The sequence below is a fragment of the Lolium rigidum genome, chromosome 2 (assembly GCF_022539505.1).
Source record: "Lolium rigidum isolate FL_2022 chromosome 2, APGP_CSIRO_Lrig_0.1, whole genome shotgun sequence".
Taxonomy (NCBI): domain Eukaryota; kingdom Viridiplantae; phylum Streptophyta; class Magnoliopsida; order Poales; family Poaceae; genus Lolium; species Lolium rigidum.
In genome coordinates, this window is record NC_061509.1 from 64244935 (window position 1) to 64263156 (window position 18222).

Below are 18222 nucleotides of genomic sequence, written 5' to 3' on the forward strand. Positions count from 1 at the left end.
TTTACTTTTTCTTGCCAAAATGGCCCTCAGGGTTGTCGTTGGCCCATTACTATCTTGGAGGAAGGAGAAGGCCGGGTAGAACATCGAACACTGCAGAACATGGTGGGACTTGTGTAAGATTTTATTTCTGTTTTGGACACTGCAAGCAAGGGCGACAAACAGTGGCGGAGCCAGGCCTTCAACCTTGTGTAGTCAAACTAAAACTGTGTAGTCAAATAGACATATTTTTACAAATTTTTAATAATTTTTTGCATGATTCGTTGTAGGACTGGCCAAAAAACTGTGTAGTCAATTGACTACACAGTTCATACGTGGCTCCGCCACTGGCGACAAACCTAGTTCTCGGCCAAAAAAAGAAGGCAGCAAAACAATTTTAAGTCTAGCGGTTCGTTTTTTTCGATAAAGGGAATATATTAATATCAAAAAGATACCAATTACACCCAGCCTCTGCAACAACGTACCACCCTAATGGCACTACGGATGCACACATCCAAAAAAAGGAAAAGAAAACTAAGAAACAAAAGTCCCGCTACAGTATCTCGGGCCTAACAACAGCAATACATTCACCGCCAAGACAACACATGAAATACAGACTCTCCAAAAACGACGCCTCCAAGAAGGGAACAGTGCTCTAACACCGTCGCCGCCCGATCAACGATCTTAGGTTTTCACCCTGAAGATAGTCCCCGCTCTCAAAACAATGCCTCCAACAAGGTCATTGCCAGGCACAACCAGTTAAGGGCAGACCTTGGATTTTCACCTTGAAAGGTAGGACTCTGAATTTCACCTGTGTTGTCGCCCTCACTTTCATACCGCTGCTGTGAAGTCCGGAACACCAGGCAAGTCCCTCAACAGCGCGGAGACTTGAACCTCCCTTAGCTAGTCCTCCCCTCCGGCCTTCATGAATTTCTCTTCTTCCGACTTTCATCATGGATCCATAGTCACTTGATGTCAACACAGAAAAAGAGCTTCGCGCCGCTCCCTCCAGAACCAATCGGTCGGAATAAAAGCATGGGTGCACACGACCGAATACCACCGATCCAGCAAACTCCAGGCAAAAAGCACTGTTATATTCGCCGGCGGAGCCTTCCGGAACTCAACACTCCGGCTAGATCACGAGTCCAGGCCTCCGGTAGGTCTTCCTCTTCACGCAAAAGAGACCCTAGGACCACCGCCTTTATTCAGGTCGGACCCCCACGTCGGCGTCCATCCCGAGCTGGCCACTCCAACCCTCCACCGGCGACTCCGTCGCCGGCTTCCATGCATCTCCATCTCGCCGCCGGAACACGGTGATAGATCGATAGATCCACCACCACCAACCACGAGCAGTTCGTGATTGGTAGCATGAGTATGTGACGTGGTGACAACTGATGAGTCAGTGTAGGCGTACCCAATTCAGCTTGAGAAGTGAGAAGACGTCTAATTCCTCTGTAAAGCAAAGCTATGTGTGTTCATCGTGCCCGACCACCTAGCTTTGACACTGGTCGGCGGTCGCTATATAGCTGACGCGCGCACACCCACATATATCTGGAGATATTTAATTACTACTTGCTTCTACAGATTCGGTGTTTCGGATGGGAACGGACGCGACCTTGCAAGTGCCTGGTGACTCGGTGTGCAATGCCCAATGAGAGTGAGAAGAGAAGGGAAGAGTAGAGAAGAGAGTAGGAAGAGAGAGAGCGAGAGATCTTGCTTTCGTTCTCTTTATAAAGCAAAGGGATTAGGGAATTAAGCAAGTGAGGTAATGTGACGACTGATCATTCGCTGATTGAAGATAAGGTTGAACCTAATTAGAGCATCATGATGTGGTTCGCAGGGCCTGAACTCTGAAGTAGTAAGCTATAATATATAGAATGAGGGACATTTCTCTAACTGTCTAAGAGCACCCTCAAATGTGAGTGAAACCAGTCCACGACCTAAAAGTTTTAGGCTAACACCTGCTTCTTACATGTTGTCTATATAGCGCTGTTGGAATTTCCATCAGCTAGAAAGCTTAGAGAAAACATTTAAACTTATGGTAGTTAGACAGCTGAAACATATATCAGTATAGTAAAAGAAAGTATTTCAGTTACAAATATATGAGGTGGTTGTTCTTAGGCGTGGGTCCCAGCTTACATAATATTTTACCTATATACATTTTGGCATAATTGAGTTAGCTCAGGGCCCATACGTGGGTTTCATCTTATGGATAGGGTTCTGGCATGCACATATAAATTAGTTGCTCTAAGCCAGGCTACCTATGGTCAGACACACTTGTATCAAGAGTTAGTGTGGTTTCATGAAGATGTTACATAAGAGGAAACAGTTCAACCAAGTTACATAAGAGGAAACAATAATACCATGTCTTAAATAATATGAAAATCCTTTATTTTCCACCGCAAAAAAAGAACACAATTACACAAAAGGTTTTTTCTATGCCGATGATCTCTAAAAGTCATCTTTTATCTTTTTTTTTGGAAAGAAGGATATCACTGGTCTCTGCATCAATTGATACATTTGTATGAAATAGTGCCACACACGCCTAACATCGTTGTTGAATAAATCAGCTTACGAAAATAAAAACATAAGACAAAACCAAGGCTAGCTAGTGTAGCTTGATCTCTACTTATGTGCAACTCTACTGAAGTTTACGGATGCGCGAGGACACATGGCGCACTTCTATCCTAAAGTTATAAACTTTTTTAATGCAACTTTAAGCTCTATGACATATGAATGTGATATTTTTTGGAAATAAAAGCATGTGATTAATCCGATCGAATTAAAATGACAATAATTCACCAGACAAGTGCGAAATAGCAACGAAGCAGACTTCCGTTGTAAAACCAGGTATCATTTCATAACTTTTTTCTCAGAACACAAAATATCATGGACATCGAGCAAAATTAGTTGAGTGTATTGATTGCACTCGCTGAATGCTCTCAGCTCGCAACAATCCCATCTCCACAAGGACAACATCGCGTCGTTGCACCTCGCAAAAACTACTAATTCACGAGAAAAAAAAGGAGGCAAAATCTATGAGCAAAACCCAACTCCTCCGGTTTAATTTGATCGACACTTGTACACGTTGGTGTCGATCAACCGGCGAAGAGAGTTAGCTACACGGCGGAGACGTCCAGCTTGGGGCCGCCGTGGCACTGGCAGTACGGCCGCTGCACCTTGCCGGCGAAGGCGAGAGGCGTGGCGCTGGCGAGGAACGATGGCGCGTCGTCACCCGCCATCACGACCACCACCTTGGGCGACTCCCTGTCCACCGGCGCCAGCACGCGCACGGACATCATCCCCGCCTGGACGATCACCTCCTGATCCTCCTCGCGGTGTCCCTTCTTGCGGCGGGAGCAGAGGAGCACGGCCAGAGCCACCGCGATGAGGCTCATCACAATCCCGAAGCCGATAAATAGGTACGGAGTCGGCGTCGACCAGAACGGGAGCGGCTGGACTGCACCGCCGGCGCCGTAGGCCGGAACAACCACCGGCGACGAGGAAGCCCCGCCGTACTTCATTGCCATGCTAACTGCCGCGTTCCTCATGGTTTAATCTATGTGACGTGAGGTACTACGGTGCGCTTGTGTAGCTGTGTATCTGCACTAAGAACGGATGGAGGTGTGGGTGATGATGCTGGGGTAGAAGGCGGGGTGTGGATTTATACCGAGGAGAGAGTGCGTGGAAGCTGAGCGGGACACACTGTTGGCTCAGCTTTGTGCCCCCGGGTTTGTGCCCACAAGAAACCAACTTGATGGATCACTTGGGCAGTGATGGGATTATTGTTATGTTTGGACATTATTTTGGTGGAGCCAGACAGAATCTGGGAAAGAAAAGTTTGGTATAGAGGCAGAGGGGAACGTTATCCGTGGTTTCTCTTGCTTTCTCTAGGAGTTGGGAGGGGAGCTCATCTGATTCTTGCAAACTTTCATCAACTAGCTAAAGAATACAGAGTTGACACGAGACTTTCTTATTCTTTTCTAACGGGATACTAGCTAGATCGGTGATGTCACACGCATAAAGGATGCAGTATGCATGATACCTAATCCAACTTATTTGATTTTGAGGAAACCAGCTGTGTGTGTTTTAAAAAAATTGTCCAAAAACTACACCTCAAGAAAAGTAGCAATGCACAAACACCATCGCAATCCAGTCCAACCATCATAGCCAGGTCATGGGTTTCACCCTGAAGTAGGTCCAATCTTCAAACAATGCCCTCAACAAAAAAATGACTGAAAATAAATCGTCATTACTAGGTAAAATCACAGAAAGTCAAACCTATGGTTTTCACCCTTGAAACTAATTAATATTGCGAAAGCATGGTATGATTGTGGAAGATTCTATTTCTGTTTTAGCTTAAAACAAGCCTTAGATTATTACAGGTTCTAAAAAAAAGGGTGCAATACATGGAAGTTGGGGAGTGCGTGTATTTTTTTTTTGAGAAACACAGTATAAACGTAGACGCTCACATACATGCGTATACACTCATCCCTATGAACGCACACATACACACCCTACCCCTATAAGCACCTCCGTAAGACTGAACCAGTGGATTGGATCTTGAAATTGACGAAGTCACCACAGTCACCTCGCTATCGATGGGAACATCGCCTCCCACTGAATGAATATTCCGCCTTTACGAAACGCACATATATTAAACATAGGATTTGAACTCTGGTAGGCATGGGGGTACAACTATCCTCCTAACCACCTAAGTTCAGGTTGGTTTTTGCTGAGTGAGTGTAGCCATCTAAGCATTCCATGGTATTGGTAGCATAAGGGCATCTCCAGCGGCGCGACGCAAACGGACGCTGAGCGACCGTTTGCGTCCACCGTGACCGGAAATGCGTCTGGGTCCTCCTCCAGCGGGGCGACGCAAAGTGATCGGGCCATCCGCGGCGACGCAAATCTGGCTCAAATATGCGTCTCGGATGCGTCTCTGCGGACGCTGCGCGGACGCGGAAAGCGTCCGCTCGCGTCTGGCGGACGTTTTGTCGGGCCCGCCTGGCAGCGACCCTGCGTCGATGCGTCTTCTCAGGCGCGCCAGTCTGCGCCAGGTTAATGGCGATGCCTCGGCTGCCGAGCGGCCGCCGCCCACCTCCACCAACGAAGTTAATGGCGATGCCACGCGTCCCGTGGCCGTCTCCTATCTCCGACCTATATAAAGAGGACGCGCGTTCTTCTTCCTCATCTACTCCTCCAAGCAAACCCTAGCCGCCACAAGCTCCGTCGTAGCGCCGCCTAGCTCTTCCTGCGACTCAGCCAGGCCCGCGAGGAAGTCCATGGCGGGACCTGGTGGCCAGCGAGGCGGTCGAGGCCGTGGGCCTGGGCGCCCCCGGGGCCGTGGCCGGGGCAGGGGCCGCCGTGGTGGAGCAGCTACGACACCACGGCCGCCATCGCCTGCGCCCTCCTCGTCTTCGCAGGAGGACCGCTGCTTCGAGTTCCTCCTCCGCATCGACGACGATCCACTCGGCATCAAGCGGCCCCCGGACAAGTTCGCCGAGTTCATCGATGGCGTCGAGCCGGCGCAGTTGCAGCTACGGGAGGCCAGCTGCAACTTCTGCCGGTGGAATGTGATACGTCTCAAACATATCTATAATTTCTTATGTTCCATGCTACTTTTATGATGATACTCACATGTTTTATATACATTTTATGTCATTATTATGCATTTTCCGGCACTAACCTATTGACGAGATGCCGAAGAGCCAGTTGTTGTTTTCGCTGTTTTTGGTTTCGGAAATCCTACAAAGGAAATATTCTCGGAATTGGACGAAATCAACGCCCAGGGTCTTATTTTTCCACGAAGCTTCCAGAAGACCGAAAGGATTACGAAGTGGGGCGACGAGGCGACACCACGCCAGGGCCGCGCGGCCAAGGGTGGGCCCGCGCCGCCCTGTTGTGTGGGGCCCTCGTGTCGCCCCTAAACCTGCCCTTCCGCCTACTTAAATCCTTCGTCGCCAAAACCCCAGTACCGAGAGCCACGATACGGAAAACCTTCCAGAGACGCCGCCGCCACCAATCCCATCTCGGGGGATTCAGGAGATCGCCTCCGGCACCCTGCCGGAGAGGGGAATCATCTCCCGGAGGGCTCTTCATCGCCATGATCGCCTCCGAATCGATGTGTGAGTAGTTCACCCCTGGACAATGGGTCCATAGCAGTAGCTAGATGGTTGTCTTCTCCTCATTGTGCTATCATGTTAGATCTTTTGAGCTGCCTATCATGATCAAGATCATCTATTTGTAATGCTACATGTTGTGTTTGTTGGGATCCGATGAATATTAAATACTATGTCAAGTTGATTATCAATCTATCATATATGTTTTTTATGTTCTTGCATGCTCTCCGCTGCTAGTAGAGGCTCTGGCCAAGTTGATACTTGTAACTCCAAGAGGGAGTATTTATGCTCGATAGTGGGTTCATGCCTCCATTGAATCTGGGACAGTGACGGAAAGTTCTAAGGTTGTGGATGTGCTGTTGCCACTAGGGATAAAACATCGATGCTTTGTCTAAGGATATTTGTGTTGATTATATTACGCACCACACTTAATGCAATTGTCTGTTATTTGCAACTTAATACTGGAAGGGGTTCGGATGATAACCTGAAGGTGGACTTTTTAGGCATAGATGCATGCTGGATAGCGGTCTATGTACTTTGTCGTAATGCCCTGATTAAATCTCATAGTACTCATCATGATATCTGTATGTGCATTGTTATGCTTTCTTTATTTGTCAATTGCCCAACTGTAATTTGTTCACCCAACATGCTATTTATCTTATGGGAGAGACATCACTAGTGAATTGTGGACCCCGGTCCATTTTTTACATCTGAAATACAATCTACTGCAAACTCTGTTCTTTACTGTTTTTCGCAAACAAACATCATCATCCACACTATACATCTAATCCTTTGTTTACAGCAAGCCGGTGAGATTGACAACCTCACTGTTACGTTGGGGCAAAGTACTTTGATTGTGTTGTGCAGGTTCCACGTTGGCACCGGAATCCCTGGTGTTGCGCCGCACTACACTCCGCCACCAACAACCTTCACGTGTTCCTTGACTCCTACTGGTTCGATAACCTTGATTTCTTACTGAGGGAAAACTTGCTGTTGTACGCATCACACCTTCCTCTTGGGGTTCCCAACGGACGTGTGTCTTGCACGCTATCAAGCTTTTTTTCTGGCGCCGTTGCCGGGGAGATCAAGACACGCTGCAAGGGGAGTCTCCCACATCCAATCTCTTTACTTTGTTTTTGTCTTGCTTTATTTTATTTTATTTACTGCTTTGTTTGCTTTCTATATCGAAAACACAAAAAAATTAGTTGCTAGTTTCACTTTATTTACTGTCTTGTTCTCCATATTAAAAACACAAAAAAATTAGTTACTTGCATTTACTTTATTTAGTTTGCTTTATTTACTACTGCTAAAATGGGTACTGTTGAGAATACTAAGTTGTGTGACTTCACTAGCACAAATAATAATGATTTCCTATGCACACCTATTGCTCCACCTGCTACTACAGCAGAATTCTTTGAAATTAAACCCGCTTTACTAAATCTTGTTATGAGAGAGTAATTTTCTCGGTGTTAGTTCCGATGATGCTTGCTGCCCATCTTAATAATTTTGTTGAACTATGTGAAATGCAAAAGTATAAGGATGTAGATGGTGACATTATAAAATTAAAATTGTTTCCTTTCTCCTTAAGAGGAAGAGCTAAATATTGGTTGCTATCTCTGCCTAGAAATAGTATTGATTCATGGACTAAATGTAAGGATGCTTTTATTGGTAGATATTATCCTCCCGCTAAAATTATATCTCTGAGAAGTAGCATAATGAATTTTAAGCAATTAGATAATGAACATGTTGCTCAAGCATGGGAGAGAATGAAATCTTTGGTGAAGAATTACCCTACCCATGGACTAACTACTTGGATGATCATCCAAACCTTCTATGCAGGATTGAATTTTTCTTCGCGGAACCTATTGGATTCAGCTGCTGGAGGTACCTTTATGTCCATTACTTTGGGGACGGCAACAAAGCTTCTTGATGATATGATGATAAATTACTCTGAATGGCACACGGAAAGAGCTCCACAAGGTAAGAAGGTAAATTCTGTTGAAGAAACCTCCTCCTTGAGTGATAAGATTGATGTTATTATGCATATGCTTGTGAATGGTAGATCTAATGTTGATCCTAATAATGTTCCTTTAGCTTCATTGGTTGCCCAAGAAGAACATGTTGATGTGAACTTCATTAAAAACAATAATTTCAACAACAATGCTTATAGGAATAATTCTGGTAACAACTATAGGCCATATCCTTCTGCTAACGGTAATGGTTATGGTAATTATTATGAGAATTCTTACAATAATAATAGGAGTGTACCCCCTGGTCTTGAAGCCATGCTTAAATAATTTATTAGTACACAAACTACTTTTAACAAATCTGTTGAAGAAAAGCTTGATAAAATTGATATTCTTGCTTCTAAGGTTGATTGACTTGCCTCTGATGTTGATCTTTTAAAATTGAAAGTTATGCCTAATAAGGATAACGATAATAAAATTGTTACTACAGCAAACGTCATCCAAGTTCGAATTAATGAGAATATTAGATTGATGGCTGAATTGCATGCTAGGTGGGAAAGAGAAGAAAACGAAAAACTTGCTAAAGAGGATAATGTAGCTAAAGTTTGGACTATTACCACCACTAGTAATGATAATGCTTCACATGTTGCTACACCCCCTACTATCAATGGTAAAATAATTGGTGTTGGCAATGTTTCTACTCCTAGTGCAAAGCGTGCAAAATTGCTCGAAGCTGCTAAAGCTCTTTGAAACTGTATGTGATAAAACTGCTGAAATTTTTCAAAATATTGGGGATAATGATCCCATTGATGTAGATCATAATGGTTTAGATTTTTATGATTGTCACATCTCTGAAGTTATAAAGTTCTTACAAAAACTTGCTAGAAGTCCCAATGCTAGTGCTATAAATTTGGCCTTTACAAAACATATTACAAATGCTCTCATAAAAGCTAGAGAGGAGAAACTAAAACTTGAAACTTCTATTCCTAGGAAGTTAGAAGATGGTTGGGAGCCCATCATTAAGATGAGGGTTAATGATTTTGATTGTAATGTTTTATGTGATCTTGGTGCAAGTATTTCTATTATGCCTAAGAAAATCTATGATATGCTTGACTTGCCACCATTGAAAAATTGTTATTTGGATGTTAATCTTGCTGATAATGCTATAAAGAAACCTTTGGGGAGGATTGATAATGTTCGTATTATGGTTAACAATAACCTTGTTCCCGTTGATTTTGTTGTCTTGGATATTGAATACAATGCATCTTGTCCCATTATATTGGGAAGATCTTTTCTTCGAACTGTTGGTGCTACCATTGATATGAAGGAAGGTAATATTAAATATCAATTTCCTCTCAAGAAAGGTATGGAACACTTATCTATATAGAGAATGAAGTTACCTTATGATTCTATTATTAGAACAAATTATGATGTTGATGCTTCGTCTCTTGATAATACTTGATTCACACTTTCTGCGCCTAGCTGAAAGGCGTTAAAGAAAAGCGCTTATGGGAGACAACCCATTATTTACTTCTGCACTTTGTTTTATATTTGAGTCTTGGAAGTTGTTACTACTGTAGCAACCTCTCCTTATCTTTATTTTATTGCATTTTTGTGCCAAGTAAAGTCTTCGATAGTAAAGTCAATACTAGATTTGGATTACTGCGCAGGAACAGATTTCTTGCTGTCACGAAATTGAGCCGCCCCTGCTGTAGAAAATTTAGAAAAATCTGCCAATTTACGTGCGTGATCCTCAGATATGTACGCAACTTTCATTAAATTTGGGCATTTTCATCTGAGCAAGTTAAGTGCCCCTGAAAAATTCGTCTTTACGGACTGTTCTGTTTTGACAGATTCTGCCTTTTATTTCGCATTGCCTGTTTTGCTATGTTTGATGAATTTCTTTGTTCCATTAACTTTCAGTAGCTTTGTGCAATGTTCAGAAGTGTTAAGAATGATTATGTCATCTCTGAATATATGAATTTTCAATTATGCACTGACCCTCTAATGAGTTTGTTTTGAGTTTGGTGTGGAGGAAGTTTTCAAGGGTCAAGAGAGGAGGATGATACAATATGATCAAGAAGAGTGAAAAGTCTAAGCTTGGGGATGCCCCCGTGGTTCATCCCTGCATATTTTAAGAAGACTCAAGCATCTAAGCTTGGGGATGCCCAAGGCATCCCTTCTTCATCGACAACTTATCAGGTCACCTCTAGTGAAACTATATTTTTATTCCGTCACATCTTATGTGCTTTAGTTGGAGCGTCTGTTTGTTTTTATTTTTGTTTTTGTTTGAATAAAATCGGATCCTAGCATTCCTTGTTTGGGAGAGAGACACGCTCCGCTGTTTCGTATGAACACATATGTTCTTAGCTTTACTTTTAATGTTCATGGCGAAGGTTGAACTACTTTGTTCGTTGTTATATGGTTGGAAACAGAAAATGTTGCATGTGGTAAATGGTATAATGTCTTGAATAATTTGATACTTGGCAATTGTTGTGCTCATATAGATCATGTTTAAGCTCTTGCATCATGTACTTTGCACCTATTAATGAAGAACTACATAGAGCTTATTAAAATTTGGTTTGCATGATTAGTTTCTCTAGAGTCTAGATATTTTCTGGTTAAGGTGTTTGAACAACAAGGAGACGATGTAAAGTCTTATAATGCTTGCAATATGTTCATATGTAAGCTTTGCTGCACCGTTTTATACTTGAGTTTGCTTCAAACAACCTTGCTAGCCTAGCCTTGTATTGAGAGGAATTCTTCTCGTGCATCCAAATCCTCGAGCCAAAAACTATGCCATTTGTGTCCACCATACCTACCTACTACATGGTATTTCTCTGCCATTCAAAATTACATTACTTGAGTGCAACCTTTAAAAATTCTATAGTACATTACTTGACTGCCATTCAAAAGTACATTACTTGAGTACTACATGGTATAACACATATGATTTATTACTACCGTTGACAAAATTGTTTCTTGTTTTCAAAATGAAAAGCTCTAGCACAAATATAGTAATCCATGCTTCCCTCTGCGAAGGGCCTATCTTCTACTTTATTGTTGAGTCAGTTTACCTACTTCTTTCTATCTCAGAAGCAAACACTTGTGTGAACTGTGTGCATTGATTCTTGCATGTTTACCTATTGCACTTGTTATATTACTTTGTGTTGACAATTATCCATGAGATAAATATGTTGAAGTTGAAAGCAGCTGCTGAAACTTATATCTTCCTTTGTGTTGCTTCAAAGCTTTCTACTAAGAATTTATTGCTTTATGAGTAACTCTTATGCAAGTCTTATTTATGCTTGTCTTGAAAGTATTATTCATGAAAAGTGTTTGCTATATGATTCATTTGTTTACTCATTGTCTTCACCATTGCTTCGAATCGCTGCATTCATCTCATATGCTTTACAATAGTATTGATCAAGATTATGATAGCATGTCACTTCAGAAATTATCTTTGTTATCGTTTACCTACTCGAGGGCGAGTAGGAACTAAGCTTGGGGATGCTTGATACGTCTCAAACGTATCTATAATTTCTTATGTTCCATGCTACGTTTATGATGATACTCACATGTTTTATATACATGTTATGTCATTATTATGCATTTTCCGGCACTAACCTATTGACGAGATGCCGAAGAGCCGATTCTTTGTTTTTCTGCTGTTTTTGGTTTCAGAAATCCTACAAAGGAAATATTCTCGGAATTGGACGAAATCAACGTCCAGGGTCTTATTTTTCCACGAAGCTTCCATAAGACCGAAAGGATTACGAAGTGGGGCGACGAGGCGACGCCACGCCAGGGCCGCGCGGCCAAGGGTAGGCCCGCGCCGCCCTGTTGTGTGGGGCCCTCGTGTCGCCCCTAAACCTGCCCTTCCGCCTACTTAAAGCCTTCGTCGCGAAAACCCCAGTACCGAGAGCCACGATACGAAAAACCTTCCAGAGACGCCGCCGCCGCCAATCTCATCTCGGGGGATTCAGGAGATCGCCTCCGGCACCCTGCCGGAGAGGGGAATCATCTCCCGGAGGGCTCTTCATCGCCATGATCGCCTCCGGATCGATGTGTGAGTAGTTCACCCCTGGACAATGGGTCCATAGCAGTAGCTAGATGGTTGTCTTCTCCTCATTGTGCTATCATGTTAGATCTTGTGAGCTGCCTATCATGATCAAGATCATCTATTTGTAATGCTACATATTGTGTTTGTTGGGATCCGATGAATATTAAATACTATGTCAAGTTGATTATCAATCTATCATATATGTTGTTTATGTTCTTGCATGCTCTCTGTTGCTAGTAGAGGCTCTGGCCAAGTTGATACTTGTAACTCCAAGAGGGAGTATTTATGCTTGATAGTGGGTTCATGCCTCCATTGAATGCAGGGACGGTGACGGAAAGTTCTAAGGTTGTGGATGTCCTGTTGCCACTAGGGATAAAACATCGATGCTTTGTCTAAGGATATTTGTGTTGATTACATTACGCACCATACTTAATGCAATTGTCTGTTGTTTGCAACTTAATACTGGAAGGGGTTCGGATGATAACCTGAAGGTGGACTTTTTAGGCATAGATGCATGCTGGATAGCGGTCTATGTACTTTGTCGTAATGCCATGATTAAATCTCATAGTACTCATCATGATATATGTATGTGCATTGTTATGCCTTCTTTATTTGTCAATTTCCCAACTGTAATTTGTTCCTCCAACATGCTATTTATCTTGTGGGAGAGACACCACTAGTGAACTGTGGACCCCGGTCCATTCTTTACATCTGAAATACAATCTACTGCAAACTCTGTTCTTTACTGTTCTTCGCAAACAAACATCATCATCCACACTATACATTAATCCTTTGTTTACAGCAAGCCGGTGAGATTGACAACCTCCACCGTTACGTTGGGGCAAAGTACTTAGATTGAGTTGTGCGAGGTTCCACGTTGGCGCCGGAATCCCCGGTGTTGCGCCGCACTACACTCCGCCACCAACAACCTTCACGTGTTCCTTGACTCCTACTGGTTCGATAACCTTGGTTTCTTACTGAGGGAAAACTTGCTGTTGTACGCATCACACCTTCCTCTTGGGGTTCCCAACGGACGTATGTATTGCACGCTATCAGAATGTCGAGGTCTTATTCGACGGGCAGGGCAAGATGTACCTGCACATGGGGTGGGACAAGTTCGCCCGCGACCTCGAGCTCGAGCCCGCTGCCAGCTCACCTTCCTCTACGAGGGTGATGGCGAGATGATCGTCAAGGTGTTCGACGACACAGCGTGCCGCAGTCACTACCACACCGGCGAATCCGGCTCGGACACCGATAGGTAAAACTTAGAGTGTTTTTTCTTTGCAGCGAATATGGCTACGAGCCAATTGAAGCCGCTAGTGGAGGTTTCTGGATGTTCTTCCTCGAAAGAACCAACAAGCCACTGTCACCAGCTGAATTTTCAAGTTTGCGTGATGTGCCCTCGAATGTTCTTTCTTGGCAGCGAACATACGGAAATCAACACAACTGGTTTCTTTTTTTTATAAATGTTTTATTTGTGTCAATCATGGTTCAAACTATGTATAGTTTGTGTAAACCATATTCCAAACTATGTATTAGCTTGTGTAAAATCATGTTCCAATATATAATATTTGGAACTATGTTTAAATGGAGTAGAGGAAAAAAATAAGTAAAATAAATGTGTCGCCCCGCTGGAGCCACCCGCAAATGAACGCGCGGATAAAAACGGTCATTTTACCATCCGCGGCGCGACGCAAACGGACGCTCGCGGACAATAAAATGTGTCGCGCCTCTGGAGATGCTCTAAAGGCGTGGCGAGCTGACAACTAGGCGTGTCCCCAAAACCAACTTGAGAAACAAGAAAATATCAATATCTAATTATCTACCGTAAAGCAAAGCTTTGTGTACGCCTCGTGCCTTTTTTTTGCAGGGAATTAGGAGAGCTTTATTAATCGAACGCATTCGAACTGACCAGGAAGCTTGGAGTCTCAAACATCCAATTCTTGGTAACACGCAATGTGCAAGCGTGCTTGGCACACATGTGAGCCGGGTAATTGGCTATTCTTATTACATGTTGAACGGAAAAAACAGAAAAGGGATCTAGCTAGCTCTCCAACTTCTAAAAGAATCGGAGCCACACCGAAAGAGAATTGCGGCGATTATTCAGAGATTTACTAACTCCAGACAGTCCGTCTCCATGATCACATGTGTAAGGCCCATGAGTTTGGCGAATAACACACCTTCACGCACGGATAAACTTTCGGCAAATAACATACCTTCACGCAAGCAAAGCTTCTTGTACGCCTCGTGCCTGGCCACCTAACTAACTTTGACACTGGTCGCTATACAGCTGACGGATGCACAACCATATATGTAATGGAGTTATTATTTACTGTATATAGCTTTACAGATTCATAACTATATATAGATGGGAACGGACGCGCTAGTGCTTAGTGACTCGGTTTGCAACGGTAGAGACTGGGAGAAATTTTGGTTGTGGAGAGAGAGGAAGAGCGAGCCAGAGAGATCTTCCTTTCATTCTCTTTAAACAGAAAACGAAAGTAACTGAGATTATGTGACGACTCATCATTCGTTGATTCATGATAAGGCTGAACATAATTAGAGCATCAGGATGTGGCAACATAGGGTCTGGACTCTGAAGCACAGGGCAAAGCTAAAAGTGTAGCAAAAACCTAAACATAACCTAAGGCATTCTCTCCAACATATGCTGTTCATAAATATTGCCAGGATTTCCATCAGCTAGAGAGCTTAGAGAAAACTTCTAAACCCGGAAAACCAAATCTGATCCCGGGTGCATATGCACCCGGTATGTATAAAATATATTTCTAAATCGTAAAAAAATTAGGAAAATAATTTAGCATGTAAAGGAACATGTTCTATGTGTGCACGTAAATTTTCACATAAAACCAACTTTTTTTGTACCATATGTAAAAAAGATAAATAATGCCTCGAAAAATAGACTATTTTAGCACCTAAGATTTGTCTTTTTTGCACAAGGCATGAAACATATCGATTTTTACTGAAATAAGTTTGTAAGCATGTAACATGTCAAGGTATATACAAGAAATTTTTATTTGTAATATTCTAACATTTTTAATATATTTTTCAAATAAAGGGTGCATATGCACCCGGGTGTAGAAACACCCTGTCCTAAACCAGTTCGGACTATTAGTATATAACAACCATGGAGCGTATTTCAGATTTTCAGTTATAAAGCTACGAGCTGGTTGTCAGAATGTACGGATTAGCTAGGTTATATACGTACATTGGGCATAATTTAGTTAGCTCAAGGCCTACTACCTGAGTTCCATCTTTTGGATATGTTTTGAGATATATAGATAACTGAGGGATTCCCTAATGCAATTCAAAATTAATTGCTCTAAGCGAGGCCACTTACAGTCCGACATATTTTTATTAAAAAGTCAGTGTGGCTTCATGAAGATAATACAATGCAGCTTTCTTTTCATTTTATATTTGTATAAGGATCTTTGTTACCGCAGTTTATTTAATGGAGATAGACGAGAGGCCATTAATTGCCTAAGATGAACTCGTGGAGAACTAGAACAACAATAATTGGACTGAACACCCCTTATTCCTGTTGGAATAGCAACTAGTATTCACAGAGGGTCATAGGCCAGTACATGTACATGTATGACAATGTGCAAGTAAGCTCCTCATACACTGGAGAATAACGGAAAAGAGACTACACAACTCTAACACCCCCCCCCCCCCGCAAACTCATGGTGGATCAACAATACTGAGTTTGGAGAGAAAGAAACCATGTTGTGGTCTAGTCTGGGCCTTCGTGAAGAAGTCAGCAAGCTGAAGCTCTGAAGGCACATAATGAAGAGCCATAACCTGATGCTGCACAGCATGACGCACATAGAAGGCATCAACACCGATGTGTTTGGTGAGCTCATGCTTCACCGGATCACGCGCAATGCTGATGGCACCAGTACTGTCCGATAAGAGCGGAGTCGGAGCATCAGCAGAAACACCAAAGTCCGCAAGTAACCAACGTAACCAAGTCACCTCAGCCGTCAAGAGAGCCATCGCTCGCAACTCAGCCTCAACACTCGAACGAGAGACTGCAACCTGCTTCTTGGTCTTCCAAGCAATGAGAGAGCCACCCGGAAAGACACGAGTAGGCGAGAAAGAGACTTGCGATTCTCGGGATCACTAGCCCGGGTAGCATCCGAGTAGGTCTCGGAGCCGTAAGGAGCTGGAGCGAGGAAAGAAAAGCCGACGGGAGATAGTGCCACGAAGATAGCGAAGGACACGAAGAAGATGACCATAGTGGACACTAGTGGGAGCAGCCATGAACTGACTCAGAATGTGGACTGGGTAGGAGATGTCAGGACGTGTGACAGCAAGGTAGACAAGACTCCCAACCAGGTGACGATAGCGAGTCGGGTCCGGAAGAGGATCACCATCAGTGGAACGGAGGCGGACATTGAGCTCCATAGGAGTCTCGACAATGCGGTCATCACCAAGAGCGGCACGAGTGAGAAGGTCCTGAATATACTTCTCCTGAGAGATATAGAAGCCATCGGAGGTAGAGAAAACCTCAAGCCCAAGAAAGTAGCGGAGAGGACCAAGATCAGTCATGAGAAATTGATCGCGAAGACGAGCCTTGACAAATGCAATGTACTCAGGGTCGTCGCTTGTGATGATCATGTCATCAACATAAAGAAGAAGCAGAGTCCGACCACGAGAGGATGTGTGGACAAAGAGCGCAGGGTCATGTGTGCTAGGGACGAAACCAGCAGCGGTGACCACAGAGGCAAAACACTGAAACCAGGCGCGAGGGGCTTGCTTAAGGCCATAGAGAGAGCGCCGGAGACGACAGACCATGCCATCGGGAACAGAGTAGCCAGGAGGTGGCTGCATGTATACCACCTCACTTAACTCACCGTTAAGATAAGCATTCTGCACATCAAGCTGAGAGACATACCAGTGACGAACAGAAGCAACGACAAGAAGAGTACGAACAGTGGTCATGTGAGCCACTGGAGCAAAGGTCTCGTCATTGTCACGACCATGCTCCTGCTGAAAGCCGCGAGCGACAAGATGAGCCTTGTAGCGCTCAAGAGAACCATCGGAGCGAGTCTTGATCTTGTAGACCCACTTGCAGGTGATGGGACGAACAGAGGAAGGAGGAGTGACAACATCCCAAGTGCCAGTGCGCTCAAGAGCAGCAATCTCCTCAGCCATCGCTAGCTGCCATTCAGGATGAGTTAGGGCATCCCGATAAGAGGTCGGCTCAAGGGCAACAGAAAGACCATAGTGAGTGGGAGAATAGCGATCATGAGGAGGATGAGGACGAGCACGAAGATGATGAGGCGGCTCGGACGGAGAGGGCATCGCATCAGAGGTAGAGGGCATGGCAGGAGAAGTAGCATCATCCTCACGGGGACGACGGGAGTAGTGAAAAGGGTAAGGAGGGACCACCGAAGGCGAGATGGGAGAGGAAGGTGTGGAGGATGGGGAAGGTGGTGATGGGGGAGAGGGAGGTCTGGTGGGGGAGACTCGGCGGAGCAGGAAGCTGAGGCACATGAGGAGGTGAGGTAGGAAACATGAGAAAAGATATATCATCCACCGAGAAGGAAGAGGAGGAGGGACGCGGGTAGAAGGGACGGGACTCATCAAACGTGACATCCCGAGATATGCGCATCCGACGAACAATAGGATCCCAACACTTATATCCCTTGTGCTCAGGGCTGTAGCCAAGGAAGACACACTCAACAGATTGAGAAGTCAGCTTGGTGCGTTCGCGTGGAGCAAGAAGAACATAGCAAACACAACCAAAAAGACGAAGGGTCGAGTAGTCAGGAGTGTGACCAGTAAGACGCTCAAGGGGAATACCACCCTGCAAGGCTGTGGAGGGCTGAAGATTGATGAGATAGGTGGAAATAGACACAGCCTCAGCCCAGAAGTGAGGAGGTAGAGAGGCAGCGATCATCATCGCACGAGCCGTCTCAAGCAGGTGGCGATGCTTGCGCTCAGCCACGCCATTTTGAGCATGGGCGCCAGGGAAAGATAACTGGGCAAGAGTGCCCTGCTCAGCAAGGAAACCACGCAACAGCTGGGAGATATACTCACCGACAGAATCAGTCCGAAAGACACGTATAGG

General features: G+C 44.3%; 1 protein-coding gene across 1 annotated transcript; it reads right to left on the reverse strand.

Annotated features, from left to right (window-relative positions):
* Positions 1 to 2809: 2809 nt before the first annotated feature.
* On the reverse strand, positions 2810 to 3595 carry LOC124686599 (protein GLUTAMINE DUMPER 6-like). The gene has a single exon (XM_047220524.1). The coding sequence runs from the start codon at positions 3525 to 3527 to the stop codon at positions 3096 to 3098; it is 432 nt and encodes a 143-aa protein (XP_047076480.1). The 5' UTR covers positions 3528 to 3595; the 3' UTR covers positions 2810 to 3095.
* Between the last annotated feature and the right edge of the window lie 14627 nt (positions 3596 to 18222).

Excerpts from the sequence above, each read along its gene's own strand:
- LOC124686599 (XM_047220524.1), bottom strand. The coding sequence starts at position 3,527 with ATGAGGAACGCGGCAGTTAGCATGGCAATGAAGTACGGCGGGGCTTCC.